We start from the raw sequence: 12221 nt of genomic DNA, 5'->3' as shown, positions 1-12221 counted from the left end.
ACTCGTCTCCGACCACGTGACGGGGTTTACGCGTTACTACGTTTGCATACGCGGCGCGATAGCGTGTCCCGATCTGGGACAACATTCCTGAGAATTTGCGGGTATTCTTAAAGCCCTATCGTGCCGGATCTATTCCTCCGCTTTGCTCGCGACGCGTGCCACGATACGATCAACCGCCGCTTTTGGAGCGGGTCTCGCGTTCTCCAATCCGCGAGCGAATATGGCGATTTCAGTAAAAAGAAATATGCCGTGCACGGCGTATACTACACTCGGAGCGAAAGCATCTGGCCGTTCAAGGTCATCGAGAAGCTAATCCCCTTCCACTATTGCAACGGCGCTTCGTGTAACTCGATACGTTCCGCGACAAAAAGGTAAGCGCGTTGTGTAACAAAATTGAATTCGTGTTTGTGTTACTATAAATGAAAAAGATATTAAAACCCACCGATAAATCGCTAGAACGTAACGCAGGGTTAATTGGGAATTCAAGGGTGGGCTATAAATCATCGACGGCAGCGAGTGATTCGTTTTCGATAGCGCCCACGCTCTCGGTGGACGCGGACGATTTATGACGTCTATTAAAAGCTTGAGAGCGAGGATCTGTTCGTGTTGAAAAAACGCGCGAAAAATCTGGTTCGATCAGTCCTTGATTCAGAGTCACGTGGTTTCCCCTTTCTATTTTTCCCCGGTGCAGCGTGTTTTCGTCGTCAAGGGAACCCGCGCGACGCTAAATAGGCGACTATGACAAACTAGCGGTAACAGCTAGAAGACACCACGCGCGACATTTATTACATTCAACCGCGTCTTTGTACCGTGGTAACGGCAGACAACGGGTAGGGTTGACGTGTTTGCCTCCCGGGAGGCGACATTACACAGCGCTGCCTCGGTTCTCTTTTGTCGGGAATGAAAACACAAGATTTAACGAACGGTCGAAGAAACGATGGTCTCGATATATTTGTTTTGTAAAAAATGTCAAGATGTAGCGGCGGTTATAGGATTAGGCAATAAAAACGACGCATGTACCTTTTAGGTTATGTTTTAACATTGCTCGAATCGTTGCATACATGGTACTACTATTCGACTGTTATACAAAAAGACGGTGTACATGTTTGCCAACGAGGAAAAAAGAAATATTTCCAACACGTGCATGTTCGCCAACATGGGAATGAGAAACATTTCCAACACAAGATTACTATACTAACCTGCGCGATGCAGCAGCCGTTTCTCGAGTCGTAAGAAAAATATGGCGTCCAAAGATTACGCGGGAAAGTCGTCGACCGTTAGTCGTAACGTGAGAGAATGACTTGTCTCTTGAGAGGTTAAACGCGCTATTTTCGAGGGACGTTCGAATGAATCTTGAAGAGAAGTGCATCTTCTCGGAGGATTATTCCCGTAGGGGTTGCGTTAAAGGCAAGGCGGCGCATTCCGAGCGTTTCTGTCGCACAACAGCCTTGCACCGTGTATCCGTCAACGGTTCTCGCGACTGCACTGGCAATTAGTCTTTCTTATGCTCGTCCTTTTTCCTATGCACGTTCAGTTATGCACCACCTCGAGTACACGTTGAGTGCACCCGTATGCGCCGCACGGGCCACCGGCGCTAGACGCGCACGTACGCTCGCCCCGTCGGTTCAACGTTTCGTCTGCTTATTAAGTGCAGCCACCGTGCTCTCGTGTTTCACTGGATACTCGTCGGCACGCACACACGAATGCCCATACTCAAACAGACGCATCGGCGTGCGGGGCATCGTATCCATGCCACTCCGTGCGAAACGTAAGTTGCGTCTGATCGTCTCCGCGTATCATATCGTCGATCGAAAAATTTGCATACGTCTAACAAGGGAACGTTCGTGCGAAGTTTCACTATTAATAACGAACATTTTATTTCCTCTGTTAAGGTCGACTACGGCCGTAGTAGAGGATGACGACTCCTATTAATGAACTTTACGATCCAAACACTAAGAAAATTTGGAGGTTAGGTTTGTTACGCATTCTAGAAATAGAGGTCCTTTAAGACTCCTGTTAACGCTTTACCGACCGGTATTAATCGGCTTTTTACCATCGACGCTTACCATCGCAGTCGGAAATGCGTAAGATGGTCAATTGCTAACGGTCGGTAAAGGGTTAACAGTATGCAATACTGGAATAATACCGGTATTTATTTTGGTACACGGCGATGGACCTTGAAAATTGGCCGGTTGCTATCCATACCAGTTCTTGGAACTCGCTTCTTGCTTGATCAAGTATGTTTATGTTATTAAATCTACTGTGAGATATTGATGTGTTATGCTCTGGGAAAAAAGCGCAGGATTTCCTGGGAGACCTAACCTTAGTTTCGGATCCGAACGTTGGCCAATATAACCAAGGCATCGCTCTAGCTTTACTGAAACAATACCGATATCTGTAAGCATATAACGTCGGTAAAGAGTACTTGAAAAAAATTCGACATTGCGAAACTTGTTTTGTTAAGGATTGGAGAAGATAAAATTAATTTCCGAAAGTCCTAAAAACTCCACCGATAGGCGGGCGGTGTTTGATCGAAAATATTAATCTTTGGTATCTTGTCTCGTCATTACTGTACGAAACACGTAACGTGGCAAATGCGGTACACACCTGCGATGAAATATTTAAGTTTTACGACGAGCCACGCCCTATTTATATAACGCACGATCGCCAGGTGTCAATATTTAACGAACGTTCGGCCGATGACTTTTTACTGTGTCAAAATACCGTTCCCGATCGTCCATTGGTTACTCGTATCCAGGCAGATAACCGAGTGCCGCCTATTATTGCCTGTCGCGCAGATAAACGAACGATAACGGCGATCGTTTTTGTTACTTGGAGTTCGCGACTCGCTTCGTCTCATCGCGCAACAAATTTCTCTTTCTGTTACTCGCGGTGTCTGGTCCGTTCGTCACCCTATCCGTTTCCCTTTCCCTCTCGTTGCCACTCCTGGTTCTCTCTGTTTCTCTTTGATGTCGCGTGAGTGTACAGTGGAAATGCAGGATCGATAGGGGTGGCGGAGGGTACGTAAAAACCACCCCAGCGCGATTTCGTGACTCATAATACACACTTGTCCGAGTCCGCAGGCTTTCGTTTCTCGCTCGCGTGTCTCTTGTTACCAAACTATTTTTACAACGTTCTTTTCCCGTTCGCTTCCCGCGATAGTGTTATTCACAGCCGGGTCTATCGATTTTCCACTCCGTCTTCCTCGGTTTTCCACGACGAACGAACACTTTTCCTCCGCCGTGCTCTCTCGTCGAATTAATTAGCGCCGGTTCATTCTTGGAGACCGTAATTATCGTTCGTGTTTTTTTCTTTTTCAGTGCCATTGACACACACGATGGTTCCGTTGTTTCGCCGAGCAATTGTGCGTCACTAAACACAATTGATTGACATTCTATTGACGTTCGATGATTACTAAACTATGGATTTTATGCATTTATGCAGACGTGAAAAACTTATGCTAAACGCGTGCGAAATATATGTGCTTACGTAAACTGCGTTACTAATTGTGGCGTCGCCTTCTATGATTGCCACCAGAGGGGTCGCGTTCTCACAAGCGCTCGACCGACCCCTGCGTTGCTATACAGAGTGGTCGAACAACCCCTGGGAAAAATTTTAATACAGGATTCTAGAGGCCAAAATAAGACGAAAATCAAGAATACCAATTTGTTGATGGAGGCTTCGTTAAAAAGTTATTAACAATTAAATTCAAAAATTTCAAATCGTTCTGGAACAATTATTTTCGGTTGCAGGGGTCAATTGCAAGCATTTTTGGTCAACAGACATACCCCCGAAATCCTACTCAGTTTCGAGAAAAAAATTCCTTACCGAAAATATAATTTCTGGCCGGAAATGTCTGCCCGAATTTTCATGCGAATCTTTAAAACGTCATAACTTTTGAACGGATTGGACGATTTTAATGTTTAAAAAAGCAAACTACGCGTATTTTGGTGGAGAATATGTATAAATCGCAAAAATATTCGAAACATTGGTCCTTGACCCCGCAAAATGAGAAAAACCCCATAAAAATGGTCCAATTTTCAAACAACCATAACTCCTACAATTGTGAATATATTTCAATGAAACTTTTTTCTGAAGTAGAGCTCATGGGTACCTACAAAAAAGTATTAGACAACTTTTCTGTAGGGCGTCAAACAAAATTATTAAAAATGAAAAAGGAATTTTTAAGGAAAATCGACAGGGGGTAGGTGCCTAAATTTTTCGACGAAAAAAAAAATTTTTAATTAATTCTGAAAAAATTATTTTCGGTTGCGGGGGTCAATTACAATCATTTTTGGTGAATAGACATACCCCCGTAATCCTACCCACTTTCTAGAAAAAAATTCGTAAATGTGTGAAATTTTTTGACGGAAAAAAAAAATTTCAAATCGTTCTAAAAAAATTATTTTCGATTGCAGGGGTCAATTACAAGCATTTTTGGTCAACAGACATACCCCCGAAATCTTGCGCATTTTCGAGAAAAAAATTCAGTACGGTCGGAACTTTAAACGTTAATAACTGTTTAACGAAGCCTTCATCAACAAATTGGTATTCTTGATTTTCGTCTTATTTTGGCCTCTAGAATCCCCCATTAAAATTTTTCCCAGGGGTGGCCCAACACCCTGTATATACACTCCTCGAACGACTTCCCAATATCCCAGTCGTCTAAGGCAGGTCCTGCTAGAAAGCCTTACTGATGAGTCCACTAACAGGCCCGAACGAAACGCGTCCCCTTCTTTCCTTTTCTGTCCTACGATTCTCATGAGCAGACCACACTAATATTAATATATTAATTTATTAAATGTATTCTTGGCACGTTTTTAACATTATACGCCATTAGATTCGCTCTACGTGCTTCGTCGAATGCGAACAAGAATATCAAAAAGTAAACCGTGTCGTCCTTATCTTAAGGGAGGGTAACCCAACCGAGAATTTAATTCTAAGGGCAGTCGTCATAGAACTCGGTTTTAAATTCCAACGCTAATCTTGGAAGACTTGAAATCCTTTGAGGCATCGAAGCGCTCGAGTTTCAAACGTCCATCGAGGAAGGAGTCTGACGATGGTAAAAGAGAGAAGAAAAGTAGCAGATATCAAGGGCAGGTGTCCCGACAAAGATACCTGCTGGTCGCGTGCATAATGGAAGGCCCGGACTTATCTCCGGGGACGAACCAACCAACCTGTATAGTCCGTGCAGGCAAGGTTAGGTCGACGTGCAAGTGCACCTCTTTGAAAAAGGTCGGGCAGGGTGAGTCATAGGGGCGGCGGTGCGTTTTCCATCTATCGACCTGCGGCACAGAAAACGTAGGATTGGTCTGAGGGGGAAACTCGCTCAGACCGATTCACCGGGCCGGTCTGTTGGCTGGAAATCGATTCCAGATAATGGACTGTAATTTCATTCGCGTCCTACCGACTGATAATCGAATAGGTCTGGCTATAGTGACGAAGCTTTTCGATCATTGAATCGGTCTAGACTGCTGCGAATACGCAGCCCCGGTGTCGCGTTTCCGTTAGGGGACAGTTTGCTTCTCACATGCTGCGTCAATATCTGATTCGAAAAACTGATTACACGGGAAGAAACAGGCAACTGTGTAACAAATGGACAACAATAGTGTTTTAAGAAAGTATCACGAGGCCTTTATAGGAACTGTGGATTTCTTAGCTGCTCGATTTTCCACAGTCTCCTTCGAACCGTTTCACGTAATATCCGTGTTTTCTACGATAACCGGCATGCGTTGCTGGGATAATTAGACTGTCGATAGTCGGGCGGCGCGAAAATAAAATCCGTTGTCCATTCGCGATAGATCGCGCGCGGTTCGAGCGGGAAAAAAAGAGTTAAAATGATAGGTTTTCCTGTTCCGTGCGTTCGAAAGTCCCGGAGTTGGACTATCACCTGTGCTACCAGTTCTCCGTTATTTAGTCGCAAATTGCTCGCGCCACGATAGGACTCTGGCGTGCAGTTATCACAGTGAGAAAGTCACGACCATCGCGATCGGGGAAGAATGTTTCCCTGGATCGGGTCCGGCGTCGTGGAACTTCGATATCTAATTTAAACGAGTATCGATATACGTACGGGATCGTATCGCCTCACGTATATCGTTATTCGTGACGGGTATCATGTTTTACATCGTGCGTAGCGCACGATTATTTTCCATTCGCGACTGGGGAAACGAGGTTGACGCGAATCGGTATCGCTAAATCTCTTACGAAAGAACATTGTAATCTTGGCTTCTGAATACGGCGCACCGGGGTGTGCATCATCGATCAACGGCTATAGCATCATCGGTTCTATTACTCATCCCCGTGAAACGGCTTACGAATAGTATCCTACTTTCTTGCAACGAACGTCGTACGTTTCTGCTGCACTCTCTTTGAACAGTTTGTTAATATAATTTAAGATTGAATTGAACAATCATTAGAGTCTAAAATTATCCTTGCAACATATTGTAAATGAATTTATTTTTGTTAAATTCACTAAGCGATAATGTTTGACTATGTAAAAGCCACATCTGTAGTTCCTTACATATTACATGTTTGTACCAAAGGGTTTAATCCCGTTAATAAATGAATAATAATAATAATGATGATTGGCTGAATGGGTAGTCGAGGCTGAAGCGCAACCAAAATAGAAATTTCATCCGAATATAGATTTTGTGGATCAAAACGATCGTATAAAACGGGTCAACGCGATTTTACTCGACGCGTTGGCCGCCATGTTGAAATATTGTTTACAATGGAAGCACCCTAATGCTCGTGAAACAGATTTCGAGGTTTATTTGGATAATAGTATTTCATGCTTGATTGTTTTTAAGTCACGCGACAAGGCGAACGATCATTAAATGCAATTAAGAAAGCTCGAAACGTACAATTTGGTGACTCGGTGCATTTCTAGTCGACGTTTCCCGTATTTACAACGAAAGTTAATTACTCGAATGCATTCGAGAGGTCAGCACGCCGCGCGGGAGATACATCCTGGACGCGTGACGTCGATGCGTCACGAGATCTCGATCTTTTTTCGTACCTAAGGTGGACCTCCGGAAAGGAAAGACTAGGATCGAACGAGACACACGCATCTGCTGGTCCCCCGTCTCACAGTCGGTGCGTGGCCCTTGAATGGCTACTTGCTAGAAATGAAAGTAACGCGTTTCGAATGCCAGCATAGGCGACTCGATCGGCTGCACGCCTCTGCTGTCTCTCTCTACCCCTGTTTCCCCTCTCTCTGCCACTCTCTTTCTTCGAACACGATCCGAGTAAACGCTGGAACGGAGCTCGATTTGTCCTTAAGCCGCGGCTAGCGTAAATGTTGAAAGACAGGATCGTCCTTGAACGATAAAGCTTACATTCCATGACTCCGCTGCGGGCGAGTGTGTCGTTATTCCATAGTTCCCAGAACCATGGGAATTCTCACTACCTCGTCGCTACCGTTGTCTGTCTAGAATATTCCAAAAAGTTTACGGAAAATGTGGTGGTATACCGGGGTAATTGGACGTCCGTTGGCATGAATGAATCATGTTTTCGATTAACCAGTTCACGTCTACATAGGGATTTTCAAAGGATTAGTGGATAGAAATAAAGGTATGCGTTTTTAGAGGTTAGGTTAATCAGTGGTGAAAATTTTGACTGGAATGCGGGGGTTGATCGATAAGTAAGGTTTCCCAGACGGTCATCGGGCGAGTAACGAGGGTAAAAACGAATTCTAACCAGCGTTCGGTAACCTCGAGTGTTTCGTCTAAACGTGCTAACTTTCAATTTCCTGTACGGCTTCGTTGCATAATAGTGTAATTTATCATTAGTTCGACTTCCGAGTTGCGTACCAAGCAACGATCTTTGATAGAATTTTTAGACAAATCAACGTTCTCCAACGAATGCACGATTTAGGATCGCGTATTTATTATAGTTTATTGCTTTGATCTACTTAACATGCACTCTATAGGCGAGTCACGATCGATAGCGTTGTTGTTTTCTTACCGATAACATCGTTATCGACCGTTATCGATCTAGCCAATATCCTTCATGACGTTGGCGCTAATACCAACACCAGATTTACAGATAACGGTCGCATTACATTTTTATGGAAATCTGTTACATCGACAGTTAAACTAAATTGGATCACCGTTGCGACTCCCGACTCATGGAACAATGGGAGCTACGAAACTTGGCAGATTAAGGTTAGGTTTGTGTTATTAATCACTCTCGATTGATTCAATTTTCCACACTTTGGCACAGCGATATCGAACACGGCAAACAGAATATACGTGGTTTTCACCAGTCATTTAGAAGCATCCTGTGTAACGTACTCCATTCACGGGGAGTCGGCCGATATCTGAATGGGAAATTGGCCGGCAGAAGAAAGAGCAAGTCGAGGCTGACGGCGTGCAACAGCGTTTTGCGATTCATAAGGCCGATAAACGGCGGGGCCTATGGTCTATCTGGCCTCTAGTCTCTGCACTATTGCAGGCAAGCGAGCACGTTGCGGCAACGCAACACCCAGAGTCCAGTTTCACTTTTCGTGGCGAGCCGCTAAACGGTCAGAAATCTTTCTACCGGCCCGTTACAGCCTTGCGAAATCCACTCATTGTCCCGGGTAGGACGGCCAGCGTACGTGTGCCAATAGATTCTCTCAGTCGACGACTCCGGTCGTCTCTGGCGATCGAAAAAAATTGCCTGTCTCGTTCTCTCTTGGCAGATACGCCTTCTTGTCCCGCTCGAGAGAAATTTCACGAAATGGTTCGCCACCGCGGCCTGTCGCGATCGAAATTTATTCGCGGCTGCGAACGAAACGGAAATAAGCGTGTTACGATCTGAAAACGTAAAAGGTTTACCCGTCGTTCAATTTGTCCGTTTTGTTTTCGTTGCAGGACCAGTTCGAGAATCTATCCCTGCACACGCAAAAAGGGATAGAGTTCCTCGAAAGGTATGGCCACTTTATTCGCGACCGATGCGCCATCGAGGTGGAGTACGCCGCGAAGCTCAGGTAAGAAGCGTCTCGAACCGGAGGTTTTCATTATCAATCGGATCACCTGTCGCGACGCGTGCATAGATCACCGGCGAGTATTTATCGTCGCGGTCGCGTCGGGCACGCTCTAGCCTTGACGTCGCTTTTTCTTTTGTTCATAAATTAACAAAGGGCGGAGTATCCGAGGTTAACGATTTCAATGGGACATCCTGTATAATGAGCGTGTCTCACGCACCCCATGAGTTCACGGACGCAAGATGTAGCCGGAGTAATATTGTATTAAAGGGCCCCCTTGTTTGTCTCGTGAATGCCGTCTACTGTTGCACACTTTTGTTCTAACGGGTGTCCCGAAAGCATGTTATTCCTACGTCGATACTACCGCGCGTGGTAAATCTTTAAAAATAATTTTTTTTTTCAAATAACACATAGAACTATGAACTTACCGTACGATCCGATACTTTCTAAAAATCAGTCACAGATCGAATCGTACGATAGTTTAAGCGTTCCTTCGTGGTCTTTGATCGTACGTTGTGTTTCGAATCTGCTCGCTTAATTATCGCGGACGTTATCGTTGTCCCTTAATCGGTACGCGCATGTGAACCCGGAGAATGATTCCGCGTGCTCGTCGCGCACGTCTATCCTGGGCACGTTCGTTCCACTGCATATAAATTATCACGAGCACGTTCCTCGGGCCTTAATGCGCCGTAATTTCAGCGATACATGCCCGTGTTACTCGTACAAATGGAGTACCGTTTGCCGCGCGGCAGTTTCCCTCGTTGCGCCGTTGATTTTCATTAGACGCATTCCGAACGGCGCAAGTGTAACATTCTTCGAATCGAGACCGTTTCGGTATCTCCTAGTTTCACGGGGGGGTAATTAACGCGTTCCGTCGCGGAGGAACTAGATTCACCCATTTGCATTCGACCTTCCCGTCCGTCGAGGCAAAGGCAGACGTTCGCCAATTTTCCACCCGTTCTTCTGCAAAATTGTTGCTAATAAATCATGCAAAATTTCGTAGAAATAATTAGTCAAGTATACAAACTACTCATTACTAAACGAACCCCAAAGTAAACTTAAAGTTTCTTCTGTAAGTAACTATGGAAATGTAGGTAGGATTGTGGGGGCCGCTTCCCGTACTCGCCGCCAGAGGGATTGTTCCTCTCGCAAGCGCTCGATCGACTTTCCATCTGTATACAGGGTGCTCGGCCACCCCTGGGAAAAATTTTAATGGGAAATTCTGGAGGCCAAAATAAGACGAAAATCAAGAATATCAATTTTTTGACTGAGGCTTCGTTAAAAAGTTATTAACGTTTAAAGTTCCAGTCGTTCTGAATTTTTTTCTCGAAAATGCGCAGGATTTCGAGGGTATGTCTATTCATCAAATATGATTGTAATTGACCCCCGCAAACGAAAATAATTTTTTTAGTATGATTTGAAATTTTTTAATTTCGTCGAAAAATTTAGGCACCTACACCCTGTCGATTTTCCTTAAAAATTCCTTTTTCATTTTTAGTAATTTTGTTTAACGTCCTACAAAAAAGTTGTCTAATACTTTTTGTAGATACCCATGAGCTCTACTTCAGAAAAAAGTTTCATTGAAATATATTCACAATTGTAGGAGTTATGGCTGTTTGAAAATTGGACCATTTTTATGGGGTTTTTCTCATTTTGCGGGGTCAAGGACCAATGTTTCGAATATTTTTGCGATTTATACATATTCTCCACCAAAATACGCGTAGTTTGCTTTTTTAAACATCAAAATCGTCCAATCCGTTCAGAAGTTATGACGTTTTAAAGATTCGCATGAAAATTCGGGCAAACATTTCTGGCCTCACATTAGATTTTCGGTAAGGAATTTTTTTCTCGAAACTGAGTAGGATTTCGGGGGTATGTCTGTTGACCAAAAATGCTTGCAATTGACCCCCGCAACCGAAAATAATTTTTCCAAAACGATTTGAAATTTTTTTTTCCATCGAAAAATTTCACACCTCAAATTTTTTTTCTAGAAAGTGAATAGGATTTCGGGGATATGTCTATTCACCAAAAATGCTTGCAACTGCCCTCTATAACTGAAAATAATTTTTCCAGAACGATTTGAAGTTTTTGAATTTAATTGTTAATAACTTTTTAACGAAGCCTCAGTCAAAAAATTGATATTCTTGATTTTCGTCTTATTTTGGCCTCTAGAATCTCCCATTAAAATTTTTCCCAGGGGTGGCCGAGCACCCTGTATACGATCCTCGACCGACTTCCAATATCCCTCTTCAACAAGACCCCTCCAAAGGATTTAGGCTAGTTTCCCCCTATCACTCGTTATCGAAGAGAAAACGCACTTTCCCGCTTTGTAATGACCGCTTTAATTTTCGGGGCAACGATTGAAGCTTGAGGGGGGTCCCTCACCGTTCCCTAGAAAATAGCTTTCGCAGTTTTTAGACAGCAAGCATATATCGCGGTAAAGGGAACTCTCGAGTTGACCCAGAAAATCAGCTATCGTCCCATGTTTTGGATATTAACCCAGACCTAGCGAAAGCCAGAGCTCTCGAGCAGACTCGAAAATAACTTTGCACGCACGGCGGCGGCCATATTGTGTTAAGGACAATTTCGCAAACGTTTTTCTAAGTTGTTTGTGCAAGTCAACCCCCACAAATTAACATTTGTTACTCGAACGTAATTACGTTCTCAGCCCCTCTTGGATTAGGATTGAATCTGCGAGCACACGTGAACTTGATTCGCGGTTTACAAAGAGCTGGTATTTTAGAAATCGCTGTCCGTTTTCGCGTACATTTTCCGGCTTCGGCGCACAGGCTCGGAACTGGCAACGTATGGTTGATCTGGTATCAAGGACACGTCAACTTCCGGATGATAGTGTATTTAGAAGTCGACACAGATTTATCGCTCGCCCGTGGCCCCCGTCGTTCGAACGCAGAATGACTCGGTCCGTTGTTTTCTCGTCGCGCGGATGACTAAACGCGATTTGTAACATTGATGTTTGAAAAATACCAGTCCGTTTCGCGGGAACCGTAATTCACCGCGTAACGTTTCCTTTTTTTACTCCGAACTGTTCCCATTTTCGCATCGCCCCGTCGTTCGACCGAGATTCGACCCGAGAAGAACAACGTCTCGTACCGAAAAAGGAGACAACGTCTAAACGACGTGTTCTTCTCCAGCGTTTACCGGCAAATTATTCATCGTCCAGAGATGGTCAGCTCGCGCAATATTTCTCGCGGGTCGTGCGATGCACGTGCATCGGTAATCTCGTTTCGTTTTT

General features: G+C 44.3%; 1 protein-coding gene across 8 annotated transcripts in view; it reads left to right on the top strand.

Moving 5' to 3' along the window:
• Cip4 (formin-binding protein 1-like Cip4) overlaps window positions 1–12221 on the top strand; it is a 36375-nt gene that overhangs the window by 16719 nt on the left and 7435 nt on the right. For 7 of the 8 annotated variants that reach the window (XM_076770268.1, XM_076770266.1, XM_076770262.1 and 4 more), the window contains one exon: window positions 8856–8971. The exons of the other annotated variant lie outside the window; for it this stretch is intronic. Coding sequence is in view for 5 of the 7 variants with exons in the window: in XM_076770266.1 (XP_076626381.1) it covers window positions 8856–8971 (116 nt within the window). In the remaining 2 variants the exon portion in view is untranslated. The remainder of the gene's footprint in view (window positions 1–8855; window positions 8972–12221) is intronic. 8 annotated transcript variants of the gene reach the window in all.

This window comes from Colletes latitarsis, chromosome 8 (assembly GCF_051014445.1).
Source record: "Colletes latitarsis isolate SP2378_abdomen chromosome 8, iyColLati1, whole genome shotgun sequence".
Classification (NCBI taxonomy): Eukaryota; Metazoa; Arthropoda; class Insecta; order Hymenoptera; family Colletidae; genus Colletes; species Colletes latitarsis.
Note: the sequence above shows the minus strand (reverse complement) of the source record. Positions and strands in the feature narration are given on the sequence as shown.